This window comes from Dermochelys coriacea, chromosome 25 (assembly GCF_009764565.3).
Source record: "Dermochelys coriacea isolate rDerCor1 chromosome 25, rDerCor1.pri.v4, whole genome shotgun sequence".
Lineage (NCBI taxonomy): Eukaryota > Metazoa > Chordata > Testudines > Dermochelyidae > Dermochelys > Dermochelys coriacea.
The window spans coordinates 447,024-463,622 of record NC_050092.1 but is presented as its reverse complement, the minus strand read 5'-3'; the positions used below and the strand labels follow the sequence as shown (position 1 = coordinate 463,622).

The 16,599-nt window shown below is 45.2% G+C and overlaps 1 protein-coding gene across 1 annotated transcript in view; it reads right to left on the bottom strand.

Annotated features, from left to right (window-relative positions):
* The window catches only part of TMPRSS9 (transmembrane serine protease 9), an 85,838-nt gene that overhangs the window by 30,880 nt on the left and 38,359 nt on the right, over nt 1-16,599 (bottom strand). Inside the window, exons 6-7 of the mRNA XM_043502850.1 lie at nt 11,647-11,688; nt 10,635-10,748 (exon numbers count right to left, since the gene is read on the bottom strand). Of these exons, the coding sequence (XP_043358785.1) occupies nt 10,635-10,748; nt 11,647-11,688 (156 nt within the window). The remainder of the gene's footprint in view (nt 1-10,634; nt 10,749-11,646; nt 11,689-16,599) is intronic.

Genomic DNA, 16,599 nt, shown 5'->3' with positions numbered 1-16,599 from the left:
TCTATGTGGTGGTACATTGGAGAGACAAAGGAAAGGTGGTTTTTCCCCAGGGTCTGATTCATTGGAAGAGGAAAAGGCAGACTCCAGTTACAATGGCAGTACCGTCAGAGTCGATGGAGAGATGTATTGCACATGCAAGGGAGTGATATACCCTGTACCACAGGCATGTATCGTGGCAGGGATATGAGTTCCCTGTAGGTGAAGGGACCTGATGGAGGAGGAGACTCTGAATCCAGTAAGGCGAAGACATCTTAGGCTGCAGCCATAGATCCAGATCTCCCCAGTGTAAGGAGCACTCTCTCCTTTCTGGTTGCTGGTACCAGTGCTGAAGTCTTTAATGGTGAGGGAGGGTCTTGCATTTTGTGAGGAACTGTAAATGGTGGTACTGATGGGTCACAGTCTGGAATCAGTGGATCCCACTGTTTATGGGTCTTCTTCTCATGCCTGTGGGACTTAGAACGTGCTACATCCCCTTGAGCCAAGCTGGTAGAGGGAATGTTCAGTTTCTTTGAGGTAGATTTGGAGGAAGATGTAGTCCTGTGCTTATGAGAGTGCTTCCTAATCTCCCAGCTAGGCCCTGCCATGTGATCTGTGGGGTGGTTCTGCTGACACCAGAGTTGGACATAGTAGCAGTAGAAGTCACATGCTTTGCTGATTCAGGCCGATGTACAGGGGGGATCCCCCATCTGGGTCTGTTGTGGTCTCATGGCCATCTCCATGAGATTGTCTACCAAACTAAGTACTTGACCTTCTTGTGTACGGCTGGGAAAAGACTGACAAATCTTGCACCTAGCTATGATGCGAGCTGCTCCCAAGCAGTAGAAGAAGTGTTTGTGGTTGTCATTGACTGAGAAGGATCGCAGGCAGGAGGCGCAGATTTGAAGCCCAGAGTTCTGGGCATAGTCCAGTACCCAAATGGGGTATGTGGAGGGGGGATGGGGAAAATTCCCAAACTTTATACTAAACTGTTAAAACCTAAAGGAGGACTTGTGGCACCTTAGAGACTAACAAATTTATTTGAGAATAAGCTTTCGTGAGCTACAGCTCACTTCATCGGATGCATTCAGTGGAAAATACAGTGGGGAGATTTATATACACAGAGAACATGAAACAGTAGGTGTTACCATACACACTGTAAGGAGAGTGATCAGGTAAGGTGAGCTATTACCAGCAGGAGAGTGGGGGGCGGGGGAAACCTTTTGTAGTGATAATCAAGGTGGTCCATTTCCAGCAGTTGACAAGAACGTCTGAGAAACAGATGGGGGGGGAGGGGGAGATAAACATGGGGAAATAGTTTTTCTTTATGTAATGACCCATCCACTCCCAGTCAGTATTCAAGCTTAAGTTAATTGTATCCAATTTGCAAATTATAACATTCAAAAACCAGTCGGAGAACACTTCAATCTCTTTGGTCACTCGATTACAGACCTAAAAGTGGCAATTCTTCAACAAAAAAGCTTCAAAAACAGACTCCAATGAGAGACTGCTGAATTGGAATTAATTTGCAAACTGGATACAATTAATTTAGGCTTGAATAAAGACTGGGAGTGGATGGGTCATTACACAAAGTAAAACTATTTCCCCATGTTTATCCCTTCCCCGCCCCCACTGTTCTTCCGACATTCTTGTCAACTGCTGGAGATGGCCCACCTTGATTATCACTACAAAAGGTTTTTTCCCCCCCTCTCTCCTGCTGGTAATAGCTCACCTTACCTGATCACTCTCCTTACAGTGTGTATGGTAACACCCATTGTTTCATGTTCTCTGTATATATAAAACTTCCCACTGTATTTTCCACTGAATGCATCTGATGAAGTGAGCTGTAGCTTACGAAAGCTTATGCTCAAATAAATTTGTTAGTCTCTAAAGTGCCACAAGTCCTCCTTTTCTTTTTGCGGATACAGACTAACATGGCTGCTACTCTGAAACCTGTTAAAAACTAGTAAACTACTTAAACTAGGAAAATTAAAACTATAAAAAAATATGACTATAAACTGGTAAAACAATGTACAATAAATAATATTGGAGCTGCATCATAGACAAGGACATTAAATGTTCCGATCTGGAGCATGAGGTGGTGAGAAGGAACTGGAGATATTTGGTCTGCCCTGCCCTTCATTGCCTCAGACAAAAGCATGAGGTGAGTCAGGGCCCATTTGCGGAACAACGGACACCACTTCCAAATTCTCTAACTCCAAACACATGGTGCGCAGGCGTAACGCACAGTGGGACACAACAGGGACCATCATGCAAAGAAGAAGTCAGGCTTACGAGCCTGTACTTGTCATGATCGCCTCTGGAGCCTTTTTTTTTTTTTTTTAAATTGGCGCTCTGCTCGCTCTCCAGTCATCTGGCCCAGAGGCTGATTTGAGCAATCAGCTACAGACCCCAGTTAGTAGTTCTGCAATTTCATATGCGAGTCCCTTAGGACCTCTTGGGTGAATGCCATCTGGTCCTGGTGACGTATTAATGTTTAATTACCAAACTGTTTCAAAACCTCCTCTGCTGACACCTCAATCTGGGACAATTCCTCAGATTTGTCACCTAACAAGAATGGCTCAGGTGTGGAGATCTCCCTCACATTCTCTGCAGTGAAGACCAATACAAATAATTCATTTAGCTTCTCTTCAATGGCCTTGTCTTCCATGAGTACTTCCATTATTGCTTCCTTTAGCATCTTGATCATCCAATAGCCCCACGGACTGTTGGGCAGGTTTCCTGCTTCTGATGTACTTAAAAACAATTTTGCTGTTAGTTTTTGTGTCTTTAGCAAGTTGATCTGCAAATTTTTGTGGGTTGCCTAATTATACTTTTACATTTGACTTGTCAGAGGTTGTGTTCCTTTTTATTTTCCTCACTAGGATTTGACTTCCAATTTCTAAAAGATGCTTTTTTGCCTTTAACCGCCTCTTTTCGTCTGTTGTTTAGCCATCATGGCATTTTTTTTTTTGGTTCTTGTGCTGTTTTTTTTTTTAATTTGGGGTATACATTTAGGTTGAGCCTCTATTGTGGTGTTTTTAAGTAGTCTCCATGCAGTTTGCAGGCATTTCACCCTTGTGACTGTTCCTTTTAATTTCCATTTAACTTACTTTCTCATTTTTGTTTAGTGTACTTTTTTGAAGTTATATTCTACTGTGGTGGGTTTCTTTGGTATTTTTCCCCCATAAGGATGTTAAATGTAAATACATTATGGTTGTATTACCAGCAGTTCAGCTACATGCACCTCTTGGACAAAATCCTGTGGCCCATTTAGGTCTAAATCAAGAATTGCCTCTCCATGTGTGGGTCCCAGAAGCAGTCGTTAATGGTGTCTAGAAATTTTATCTCTGCATCCCGTACTGAGGTGACATGTACCCAGTCAATATGGGGATAGTTGAAATCCCCATTATTATTGGGTTTTCTGTCTTTTAGCCTCTCTAATCTCCCTAAATATTTTACAATCACAACCACCATCTTGTGGTCAGTAGTATATTCCTACTGCTATATCTTATTATTCAAACACACTGAAATTCTATCTATAGAGATTCTATGGTACTGTTTGATTCATTTAAGATTTTTTTTACTTTATTTGACTTTAAGCTTTCTTTCACATATAGTGCCACTCCCCCCACCAGTGTGACCTACTCTGTCATTCCTATAAGTTTTGTACCCTGGTATTACTGTGTCCCATTGATTTTTCTAATTCTATCAAGTTTCTAAGATGCCAGTTATATCAATATCCTCACTTAATGCCAGGCATTCAAGTTCACCCCTCTTAGTATCTACACTTCTAGCCATAGGCACCGACTTCCCCTCTGCCCCGTGGGTGCTCGACCCCCCCGCCCCGGCCCTGCCTGCCCCTGCACCACCCTCACCCCGCCCCAATTCCATCCCCTTTCCCCAAGTCCCTGCCCCTGCCCTACCTCTTTAGTGCCTCCTCCCTCAAACACGCTGTGTCTCCACTCCTCCTCCGCTCTCCCAGAAAGTCTTAAGTGCCACCAAACAACTGTTAGGCAGCGGGTGGGAAGCACTGGGAAGGGGAGGAGTGGGGACGCGGCATGCTCGGGGGAGGTGGAGGCGAGCATGGGGTGGGGGAAGCTTAGCTGACGGTGGATGCTAATTTTTCCCCATGGGTGCTCCAGCCCCACAGCACCCACGGAGTTGGCACCTATGCTTCTAGCATGTGTATAGAAGCCCTTGTACATTTCCTCAGTATTCAGGTGCTTCCTTCATCTCTTTGACGTTTGACTGTTCCTCACTAGCTCTCACCTGTACTTCACCAACTTCCTTCGTATCCTCTTTGCTAAGATATAGAGTGTGAAATTCTGTACCTCAGGGAAGCATCCTGTAACCCGCATATTCCTCATCTGTTTATAATTGTGATATTACATATAAAGCAGGCTGTGTGAGGTATCAGGAGACAGGTTATGATCTGCTGAAAGTCACTGTTCTATTGAAATATGTATATCATTAATGCATATGAAGTTATGAGAATTGTGTTGTAAGGTTGTCACTAAAATATGCTGTAGGTTTGTGAGGCACCCAGATACTAGCTCTTCAGAGACAATGACAAGGGAGGTAACCAACACCCAGGTGGGTGCTGAACAGAAATCAACAGCTATTGTCCAGCAAGGGAGTTACAATTCAATGACTCACCTGTATAAGGCCACAACAGGGGAATTGCTCAATCTTGCCTGGGGACTCAGCAATGACCCCCAGACATGCTTGGTCTTGTGTTCTCCAAGCACATGGGACTGAGGGTATTAAACAGAACACAGGGGCCCCATGCTTGGCCTTTTCTCCTACCCCTATCTATGCTGCAAGCAACAAAGGAAGGAAATAGACTTCTAGGATCAAGGCTGGCACAACTGATAAAGAGAGCTTTAAACTAGGAATTAGGGGGAGAAGGTTGGGAGATGTCCAGGTAATCTCCACGCTAGATTTTAGCATTGAGAGGGAAGAAGACGAAGTAAGAAAGGATACAGCCGTGGGTAGGAGAATGGATATAAGGAGTGAGGGCGGTGTGGATACTAGTCTAATAGGTTATACTGGCTGTAGAATGACTGTGCCTAATAGAGTACAAAAGTGAGCGAGGCCAAACAGCAAAAATTAAGATGTTTGTACACCAATGCGAGGAGCCTAGGTAACAAAATAGAGGAACTAGAGCTACTGGTGCAAGAAGTGAAACCAGATATTATAGGGATAACAGAAACATGGTGGAATAGTAGTCATGACTGGACTACAGGTATTGAAGGGTATGTGCTGTTTAGGAAAGACAGAAATAAAGGTAAAGGTGGTGGAGTAGCATTGTATATCAATGATGAGGTAGAATGTAAAGAAATAAGAAGTGATGCAATGGATAAGAGAGAGTCCCTCTGGGCAAAAATTACATTGGGGAAGAAAACTAGTAGAGCCTTTCTTACGATAGTGCTTGGGGTGTGCTATAGACCTCCGGGATCTAATTTGGATATGGATAGAGCCCTTTTTAATGTTTTTAATCAAGTAAATACTAATGGAAACTGCGTGATCATGGGAGACTTTAACTTCCCAGATATAGACTGGAGGACCAGTGCTAGTAATAATAATAGGGCTCAGATTTTCCTAGATGCCATAGCTGATGGATTCCTTCATCAAGTAGTTGCTGAACCGACTCGAGGGGATGCCATTTTAGATTTAATTTTGGTGAGTAGCGAGGACCTCATAGAAGAAATGGTTGCAGGGGACAATCTTGGCTCAAGTGATCAGGAGCTAATTCAGTTCCAACTAAATGGAAGGATTAACAAAAATAAATCTGCAACTAGAGTTTTTGATTTCAAAAGGGCTGACTTTCAAAAATTAAGGAAATTAGTTAGGGAAGTGGATTGGACTGAAGAACTTATGGATCTAAAGGTAGAGGAGGCCTGGGATTACTTTAAATCAAAGCTGCAGAAGCTATCGGAAGCCTGTATCCCAAGAAAGGGGAAAAAATTCATAGGAAGGAGTTGTAGACCAAGCTGGATGAGCAAGCATCTTAGAGAGATGATTAAGAAGAAGCAGAAAGCATACAGGGAGTGGAAGATGGGAGAGATCAGCAAGGAGAGCTACCTAATTGAGGTCAGAATATGTAGGGATAAAGTGAGACAGACTAAAAGTCGAGTAGAGTTGGACTTTGCAAAGGGAATTAAAACCAATAGTAAAAGGTTCTATAGCCATGTAAATAAGAAGAAAACTAAGAAAGAAGAAGTGGAGCTGCTAAACACTGAGGATGGAGTGGAGGTTAAAGATAATCTAGGCATGGCCCAATATCTAAACAAATACTTTGCCTCAGTCTTTAATAAGGCTAAAGAGGATCTTAGGGATAATGGTAGCATGACAAATAGGAATGAGGATATGGAGGTAGATATTACCATATCTGAGGTAGAAGTGAAACTGAAACAGCTTAATGAGACTAAATTGGGGGGCCCAGATAATCTTCATCCAAGAATATTAAAGGAATTGGCACCTGAAATTGCAAGCCCATTAGCAAGAATTTTTAATGAATCTGTAAACTCAGGAGTTGTACCGAATGATTGGAGAATTGCTAATATAGTTCCTATTTTTAAGAAAGGAAAAAAAAGTGATCCGGGTAACTACAGGCCAGTTAGTTTGACATCTGTAGTATGCAAGGTCCTGGAAAAAATTTTGAAGGAGAAATTAGTTAAGGACATTGAAGTCAATGGTAAATGGGACAAAATACAACATGGTTTTACAAAAGGTAGATCGTGCCAAACCAACCTAATCTCCTTTTTTGAAAAAGTAACAGATTTTTTAGATAAAGGAAATGCAGTGGATCTAATTTACCTAGATTTCAGTAAGGCATTTGATACCGTGCCACATGGGGAATTATTAGTTAAATTGGAGAAGATGGGGATCAATATGAACATCAAAAGGTGGATAAGGAATTGGTTAAAGGGGAGACTACAACGGGTCCTACTGAAAGGCGAACTGTCAGGTTGGAGGGAGGTTACCAGTGGAGTTCCTCAGGGATCGGTTTTGGGACCAATCTTATTTAATCTTTTTATTACTGACCTTGGCACAAAAGTGGGAGTGTGCTAATAAAGTTTGCAGATGATACAAAGCTGGGAGGTATTGCCAATTCAGAGAAGGATCGGGATATTATACAGGAGGATCTGGATGACCATGTAAACTGGAGTAATAGTAATAGGATGAAATTTAATAGTGAGAAGTGTAAGGTTATGCATTTAGGGGTTAATAACAAGAATTTTAGTTCTAAGTTGGGGACACATCAATTAGAAGGAACGGAAGAGGAGAAGGACCTTGGAGTATTGGTTGATCATAGGATGACTATGAGCTGCCAATGTGATATGGCTGTGAAAAAAGCTAATGCAGTTTTGGGATGCATCACGAGAGGCATTTCCAGTAGGGATAAGGAGGTTTTAGTACCATTATACAAGGCACTGGTGAGACCTCACCTAGAATACTGTGTGCAGTTCTGGTCTCCCATGTTGAAAAAGGATGAATTCAAACTGGAGCAGGTACAGAGAAGGGCTACTAGGATGATCCGAGGAATGGAAAACTTGTCTTATGAAAGGAGACTTCAGGAGCTTGGCTTGTTTAGCCTAACTAAAAGAAGGTTGAGGGGAGATAGGATTGCTCTCTATAAATATATCAGAGGGAGAGGAATTATTTCAGCTCAGCACCAATGTGGACACAAGAACAAATGGGTATAAACTGGCCACCAGGAAGTTTAGACTTGAAATCAGACGAAGGTTTCTAACCATCAGAGGAGTGAAGTTTTGGAATAGCCTTCCAAGGGAAGCAGTGGGGGCAAAAGATCTATCTGGCTTTAAGATTCTACTCGATAAGTTTATGGAGGAGATGGTATGATGGGATAATGTGATTTTGGTAAGTAATTGATCTTTAAATATTCAGGGTAAATAGGACTAATCCCCTGAGATGGGATATTAAATGGATGGGATCTGAGTTACCCAGGAAAGAATTTTCTGTAGTATCTGGCTGGTGAATCTTGCCCATATGCTCAGGGTTTAGCTGATCGCCATATTTGGGGTCGGGAAGGAATTTTCCTCCAGGGCAGATTGGAGAGGCCTGGAGGTTTTTTGCCTTCCTCTGTAGCATGGGGCACGGTTGACTTGAGGGAGGCTTCTCTGCTCCTTGAAGTCTTTAAACCATGATTTAAGGACTTCAATAGCTCAGACATAGGTGAGGTTTTTTGTCGGAGCGGGTGGGTGAGATTCTGTGGCCTGCACTGTGCCGGAGGTCGGACTAGATGATCAGAATGGTTCCTTCTGACCTTAGTATCTATGAATCTATGAATCAGTTAAAAGACACTCAGAAGACTGAAGACTCCAACAGAGGAGACTGTTTAAAATTCAGATTTAAGGTTGGAGGCTCAGGTTTAAGGGACAAACCTGTATATTAAGGACTGCAATATCCAGTGGGGTGAAAAAACTGCTTAATATAGATGTTGCCCAGTCTAATAGGGTTTAAAGTTTAGACTACGTGCTAATATTTTATTTTATTTTGGTAACTAACTGACTTTTTGCCTATCACTTATAATCACTTAAAATATATCTTTTGTAGTCAATACATTTGTTTAACTGTTTATCTTTACCTATGAGTTTGCCTGAAATGTTTGGTAAGGGTGCTTGTTCAGGTTTACAAAGGCTGGTGTATATCCACTTTCCATTGATGAAGTGGTGAACCAATTAATAAATTTGCACTGCTCATCTTGAGCAGTGCAAGGCAATATATTCCTGAGGTACAAGGCTGGGAGCTGGGGGGATTTGTCTGGTGCCTTTTTCTGTGTGATTCTTGAGTGGCTCTGGGAGCATTCGTGCAGTCTAGCTGGGTGTGGGGCTCCACATGCTGTTGTGCTGAATGATAAGAGCACCTGGAAGGGTTTGCTGCTTGTCAATAGCAAAACTTGTGAGAGACAGCCCACGCTAGAGAGTTAAGGGGGCTCAGTGGTCCCACAGTCACAGGCTGTTCCCAGGGATCCCATCACATAGAGTCCCCCTTTTAATAAACTTGTTCCCAAAGGATGGCACCTCCGAGCCATGTGCTCCTCTGCACTTGTTGGGTTTCCTCACCCTTAGTTCAAAAAGTCCTCTACAACCTTTTTAATTTTACATGCCAGCAATCTGGTTCTGTTTTGCTTTAGGTGGAGCCCATCCTTCCTGTAAAGGTTCCTCCTTTCCCCAAAGGTTCCCCAGTTCCTAATAAACCTAAATCCCTCTTCACAACACCATCATCTCATCCATGTATTGACTCTGCAGTTCTGCCTGTCTAACTGGCGCTGTATGTGGAAGTGGAAGTATTCAGAGAATGCTACCATGGAAGTCCTGAACTTAAATCTCTTATCTAGCGGACTAATATTATCCTCCAGGACTGCCCTCCTGCCTTTCCCTATGTCAGCGTCTCCCCAGTACTGCACATAAGTCTGTCTAGATGTCTCATGAGATCCACAAACTTCATACCCAGCAGACAATTCACCCTGCAGTTCTCCCAGTCATCGCAAACCCAGCTATCTATTTTTCTAACAACTGAATCCCACATTGCTATTACCTGGCTCTTCCTAGTAACTGGGATTCCCCAGAGGGATGTCCTCAGTGCGAGAGGATACCACACCATCATCAGGAAGGAGGGTCCCAACTATGGGATTGTTTCCCTCTGTCTCAACCTGATATTCTTCTTCCCCAAGACTTTCTTCCTCCTCAACAGCACAGAGGTTGCCGGACAGGGGGTGGGACCAGCTTTGCTGTGTCTTGGAAAGTCTCCTCTGTATCTTCCTTAGCTCCTCCAGTTCAGCCACTCTGGCCTCAAGAGCCTGTACTGTGTCTCTGAGGATCAGAAGCTCCTTGCACTAAGTGCACACACACACAAGGCAGGTAATTGTACATAAATTGGATAACCCCACTCTGCTGCTGGACTTCTATCTGCATTCTTTTTACTTTTGCAGAGTTCTCTGAATGAATCACTAGCTGTGAACTTGCTGCCCTGCTCCAGGCATTAGTGACTCATCGTCTGCATGGTCTTGTGTTTGTAATGACCGTCAGCCCCAGTGAAGGACACTGGGTGACCTCTGGAGATGGGATTAGTTAATAAGCCCTAGAGTAGAGACAGCATGGGTACTGTCTGGGCCAGTATCCTGTAACACAGCCTGCCAGAGTGTATCAGCCCTTCCTGGAGGGGCCACCTCTGGGCTAAGAAGGGCATTCACGCTCCATGGCTCCAGGCAGTCCTGGCTCTCCCTGCTGACACTGCCAACAAGGGCCCACAATGCTAGTGGGCCAGGTGATGTTTGTGCTGGGGACACAGGGAGCTGGACCATCTATATGAATGTTGGTGAAAGACAACAGTGGGGCATGGATTCTCCTTGTGCTCTGCCTGCAACTGCCCTTGGCCTGCCAGGCCTCTGCCCTTAGCACCTGGAGACAGTACTAGGCTGCAAACGATCCACTCATCAACTGCTTCAAAGCAGCTTCCTCCAAGGAGGAACAGTTAGTAAGTCCTCTTATTAGACAGCAAATCCATATCTGCCCAGGAATGCTGGACCAATTCCTGGACTTCCTTCCTTCCCCTATCAGCCTCCCAAACACATGTCCCACTAGCCAGTTGTGCCCCCAGCACAGACAACCCCAGTGTGAGAGACCTACCGCAGCCTGCCTCATCAGAGCCATCGGAGCAGTCGGCTCGGCCGTCACACTCAGGATTCTCTTTCCACACACACTGGCTGTTCTGACAAGCAAATATATTTCCAGGGCAACTGCCTGAAGGAACAGGAAAGTGGTGGTTAACCTGGCCTCTTCACACTCAACAGTCTTCCAGAGCTCCCCACCAGAGAGGGGACTGCAGATCTGGAGCCTCCCGCTGCAGGGACCCATCCCCTGGTGCAGGACTCATTCTAAGCTTGTTCTGCAGAGAACAAAGACTGGAGCTGGTGTCAGAGGCTGGGCGCATCCCCAAATGGATGGTGAGAAAGTCCAGGACTGGACCCTCATGGAGAATAGAGAGAAAGTGTCTCTGAGAAAACTGGCTTCCTAGCCCTTCCCTGTTGCTAATGTTAACTACATAAAACGTCCATCCCCCAGCCTCTTCCCCAGCATCCAAAGGAGACATTGCACCAACACAAGCAGGTGTGAACCCCACTGGGGCTGAAAGGAGCAGCTGTTACACCAGAGCTGCTTTTGACCCATTGTCAACCTGTTGTGATTGCAGGTGCATTTTGTAGCTGAAGCAGGGCTGTGTCTGTGCCAAGACCCTGGAGCCACCCCATCCTCTGGGTAAGTTCAGACTTCAGACCCAGATCGGGACTGGAACATCACAGCCAGATCCATCTCTGTAACAGGACCTGGGCTCCCCTGGCTCAGTGACCAGAGAAAAGGAAAGGCACTGCTGTACTATGCATGGACATGAATTATGGATGGGTCAAGCCATGTTACAAACTCAGAACAAAGCTACAGCATTGACAGTCTTCAGAGCTCCAACCTCCAGAGCAGAAGGGAGCCGGGGGGGGGGGTGGCTCTGCTAGCCCTCACTGTGAGCATGGCTGGATCCTTCTGGGTGATCCAGCTGGCATGGGCTAACCCTGGGAGGGGTCTGCTCCTTGGGAGGATGCAGGCTTCTGGGTATGAGCAGGCAAGGCACTGATCCAGGGAGAACTCATACCTGATTTCAATCCGATTCCGTACAGAAATGCCCCGCTTGGCCCTGTAACACAATGGAGAGATGGGGAGAGTGAGAGGATGCAGAATTCTAGGTCACAGGTCCAGGTATCTTTCAGAGTGGGGTTGGCTACTGGCACAAGATGCTGGGATGTAATATTGAGATGCTCATCCTTTCAGCTCTCACAAGTGTAGCAGCCACCATCCTGGCCACTTGGGCCCTCCAGCTCTGAATGCCTGAGCCTCCATGGATTGAGCTAAAGAACCAGGCTCTGCGGCTGGCAGCTGTAACAGACTTTTGTCCTCTGTGGATCAGACACAGGGGGCTCACAACACACATTGACCAGTGGGTCACCAGCTCACCAGGGCAGCATTGAGGAACTCTGACATCTTAGGGCGAGTCCAGTGACTGACTCTCCATAGCTATTTCTCCAGTCAGTGACAGCCAAGAACTAACACCTCTCAGCCCTGAGCCTGGTGAGAGGGGCTTCCAGCTCTGACAGTAACTGGAGATGGTCTCACTGAGCACAGCCAGGTGTGCTCCAGCATGCCCCATGCTTTCCTCTTCAGACACCCCCAGGCCTGTGTGGGAAGCAGCAGGGGAGCAGTGAAAATACTGAAATGAAATCTTTTCTAGAAATCTTTCCAGGAGGCTGGAGGTCACCTGCAGCCAACCCACAGCTGGGAGACATGCCATTACACAGGGGAAAGCATGTTAAACTATATTATACCTTTTGGCCACTAGGTGGCACTCGGTGTAACATCCTTTACTTAAACTCACAACAGCCATTGTTGACAATATATTAAACGATCGAACAACTCTGGTGTATCTCTACATCACGGAAGCTCTGTAGCCAGTCCATGTCTGGTACAGAAGCCTGACCTGCTAGTAGCAGCCCAGCAACCTGTCATAGAATCACAGAATATTAGGGTTGGAAGAGACCTCAGGAGGTCATCTAGTCCAACCCCCTGCTCAAAGCAGGACCAACACCAACTAAATGATCCCAGCCAGGGCTTTGTCAAGCTGGGCTTTAAAAAACCCCTAAGGACGGAGATTCCCCCACCTCCCTAGGTAACCCATTCCAGTGCTTCACCACCCTCCTACTGAAATAGTGTTTCCTAATATCGAACCTAGACCTCCCCCACTGCAACTTGAAACCATTGCTCCTTGTTCTGTCATGTGCCATCACTGAGAAAAGCCGAGCTCCATCCTCTTTGGAACCCCCCTACAAGTAGTTGAAGGCTGCTATCAAATCCCCCCTCACTCTTCTCTTCTGCAGACTAAATAAGCCCAGTTTCCTCAGCCGCTCCTTGTAAGTCATGTGCCCCAGCCCCCTAATTATTTTCGTTGCCTTCCGCTGGACTCTCTCCAATTTGTCCACATCCCTTCTGTAGTGGGGGGACCAAAACTGGACACAGTACTCCAGGTGTGGCCTCACCAGTGCCAAATAGAGGGGAATAATCACTTCCCTTGATCTGCTGGCAATGCTCCTCCTAATACAGCCCAATATGATGTTGGCCTTCTTGGCAACGAGGGCACACTGCTGACTCATATCCAGCTTCTCGTCCACTGTAATCCCCAGGTCCTTTTCTGCAGAACTGCTGCTTAGCCAGTCGGTCCCCAGCCTGTAGCGGTGCATGGGATTCTTCCTTCCTAAGGGCAGGACTCTGCACTTGTCCTTGTTGAACCTCATTAGATTTCTTTTGGCCCAATCCTCCAATTTGTCTAGGTCACTCTGGAGTACACTCCTGTTCAGGGAGTATATGTCATAGTGTCAGAAGTAAGCTAGTGCCAGAGGACAGTGGAAACAGAAGGAAAACAGCAACAAAAGTTGCAGAGGGAAGAAAAAAAAAAGTCATAAAGTTTGAAGGATTTCATCAACATGTGACCCAGAGAACTTCAGATTTGAGACACCTTCAGAATGGAGAGACTGGAAGAGGTATTTTGCAAGGTTTCTCATTGCTACTAAACTCCACCAGGAAACTGGTGATATTCAGGTATCTTCTTTAATTTATATGGGAAAGCAGGCAGAATGTATGTTTAAATCTTTTACCTTTACTGAAGACAGTCACAAAGATGATTGTGAACGGGTTCTGGCTTTGTTACAGATGCATAAAGTATGTTTGATGCATACTTTAAACCTCAGAGAAAAGTGGTTTCTGAAAGAACACGTTTTCACCAGAGAAATCAAGAAGTCGGGGGGAAATGTTGAGTGTTTTATAAGAACTCTGCATGCATTGGCTGAAAACTGTGATTTTCGGACTGCACAACATGAAAATATTAGAGACAGGCTGTTTATTGGGTTAAAAGACAAAAGCTTCTCACAGCAACTACAATTAAAGACAGACTTAAATCTCCCCACAGCTATACAGAAAGCAAAGCATTCTGAACAATTCAAATAGTAGACCAAAAGGCAGGAGCAACTTGAAAAACCTGAAACTAACAGACACAGCAGAGTGCTAAAAGTCATTATTATAAAAGCCCTGAGGCTATGAAGGAGTTCCAGGTTAATGACAAATCTTTCCAGACTAAATGCACAAGATGTGGAAAAATTCATAGTCCAACAGATGTATGTTTACTCAAAGGTGAAAGGTTTCATAACTGTACAAAATATGGACATTTTACAGCTGTTTGCCATACCCAAGCAGTCAGGGAGTTGAATAATATTACAGATATTTCTGGGATCAATCATGTGTGATGAGACAGAGCCTGCCTGGAAACTGAATATTCATGCAAAGACTATTGACTTTAAAGTGGACTCGGAAGCAGCTGGGACCATCATCTCAGAAAGGACTTAAAATCACCATCAACCCTTCCCAGATCTGAAATCCCCTGACATAGCCTTGACCAGCCCTGGAGGTATTCTGATCTGCATGAGCCAGTTCACCAGAAACACAACTTGCAAAGACAAAAACTTTCCATTCAGAATGTATATGACCCAAAGGATCAAAGACCAACAACCTTCTCAGCTGCAGTGTGGCTGACAGGATGGCATAATGAGAAAGGTGGAAGAATTTGATGGCGTATTTGGTGATATTGGAGTTTTGAAAGGAGCTCCAGTACAAATAACCTGAAGAGACAATCCTGAATAACACAGTGTACAAACACCTCTACCAGAAAGACCTTGGAAGAGACTAGCTGCAGATTTATGTGAATTCAGAGGACATCATTACCTAGTCATAGTGGACTATTTTTCCAGGTGTATATAGAAATAATGTACTTGAAAGACATAACATATTACAGTGTTATCGAGAAACTGAAGTGCACTTTTGCTCATTTCAGTATTGCTGAACAATTAGTGATGGACAACGGACCACAATTCACTGCAGCAAGATTTAAATAATTCCAAATAAAATATGATTTTGATCATATTATGAGAAGCCCACTGAGAGCAAATAGAGAGGATGAGAGAGCTGTACAGACAACCAAGAAAATCCAACAGCAGTAAGATCCATTCCTTGCTGTTCTGAGCTACAGATCAACCCCAATAGCAGCTACTGGATACAGTCCAGCACAATTCCTGTTGGGGAGACAACTCAGAACTACTGTTCCAACTTTGGACAAGAATCTATCTCCAAAGTGACCAGACATGAAGAGAGTAGCCAAATCAGGTAAAAAGGCTGAACACTTTTACAACAGACGCCACTATTTAGGGAACGGCTCGGTCTAGAACCTAGTAACTGTGTTCATGTCAAATTGGATGGAGAAAAAGGATGGACAATTTCAACTGTTGTAAAGAAAAAATAATTCAGCGTCCTGATCATGTGATTGAGACAGACAGTGGAGAGTTCAAAACAGAAAACAAAGAGTTCCTCAGAATGAACAATCAATCAACAGAGGGAACTCTACAGCTGGCAACTCAAAGATTCCAAACTGACCACATCCGATGAAGTGAGCTGTAGCTCACGAAAGCTTATCCGCAAATAAATTTGTTAGTCTCCAAGGTGCCACAAGTACTCCTTTTCTTTTTGCGAATACAGACTAACACGGCTGCTACTCTGAAAACTGACCACAGCCAGTCATCACAATTAAATTGTTCTGCTTTCAGGATGCGTAATTAGAAAACCAGGACAATTCAGAGACACTTAACAGACAATCCATACTGCACTCTAAAGAAAGCGTGATAATGTAAATACCGTAAATGGTAGGAGTGTAGAACTTAAAGGGGGAGGAGTGACAGACTGTTAACTGTATTGTGCTGTTTGGCCACTAGATGGTACCTTAAGCTCACAACAACCATTGTTTGCAGTACATTAAAGGATCTCATAGCAAACACATCTCTGGTGTATCTCGATATAATGGAAGCTCTGTAGTCAGTCCATATCCGGCCTGCTAGTAGCAGCCCTGCAGCCTACTGTGTACAACGGGTACATGACACCTTGCTAGCACAGACGGCGTGCTATATGGGCCCATGGTGCCTGTGCTCCATCAATATTTAGGAACGTGAGCCCGGCTCCACCAATGTTTGGGCTTACAGCGCTTTGCGGAGCCCCATGCTTCAGGGGGACACAGGTCCAGGGCAGCCTGGGGGGTTGCAAGGGAAAGTCATCACCAGAGCTGTGGGTGCTAGGTTTGTATAATTTTTTGTGGTGTCCAGAACGTCCATAGGAGAGACTGGGGCAGCCGCCCCGGGTCCCATGCTTTGGGGGGCTCTGCACTTCAGGAGGATGTGGGGTCCAGGGTGGCCTAGGGGGTCAGCAGGGGGCCTGGTGCTGGCAACAGCGAGTGACCTGGCCCCAGCCCACCCCGCTCCGCTCTGATCCTCCCGACATCACTGGGGGGAGGGGGTGGAAGCCGGAAAGAGGTGGCTGGAGACTTGGGGGAAGGGGTGGAATGGGGGGGGAGGGAGTGGAGCAGGGTGAGCTGGGGCCAGGTCACTTGCTGCTGCAGGCGCCAGACCCCCCCGCTAACCCCACAGGCCTCCCTGGACCCTGCATCCCCATGAAGCACGGTGCC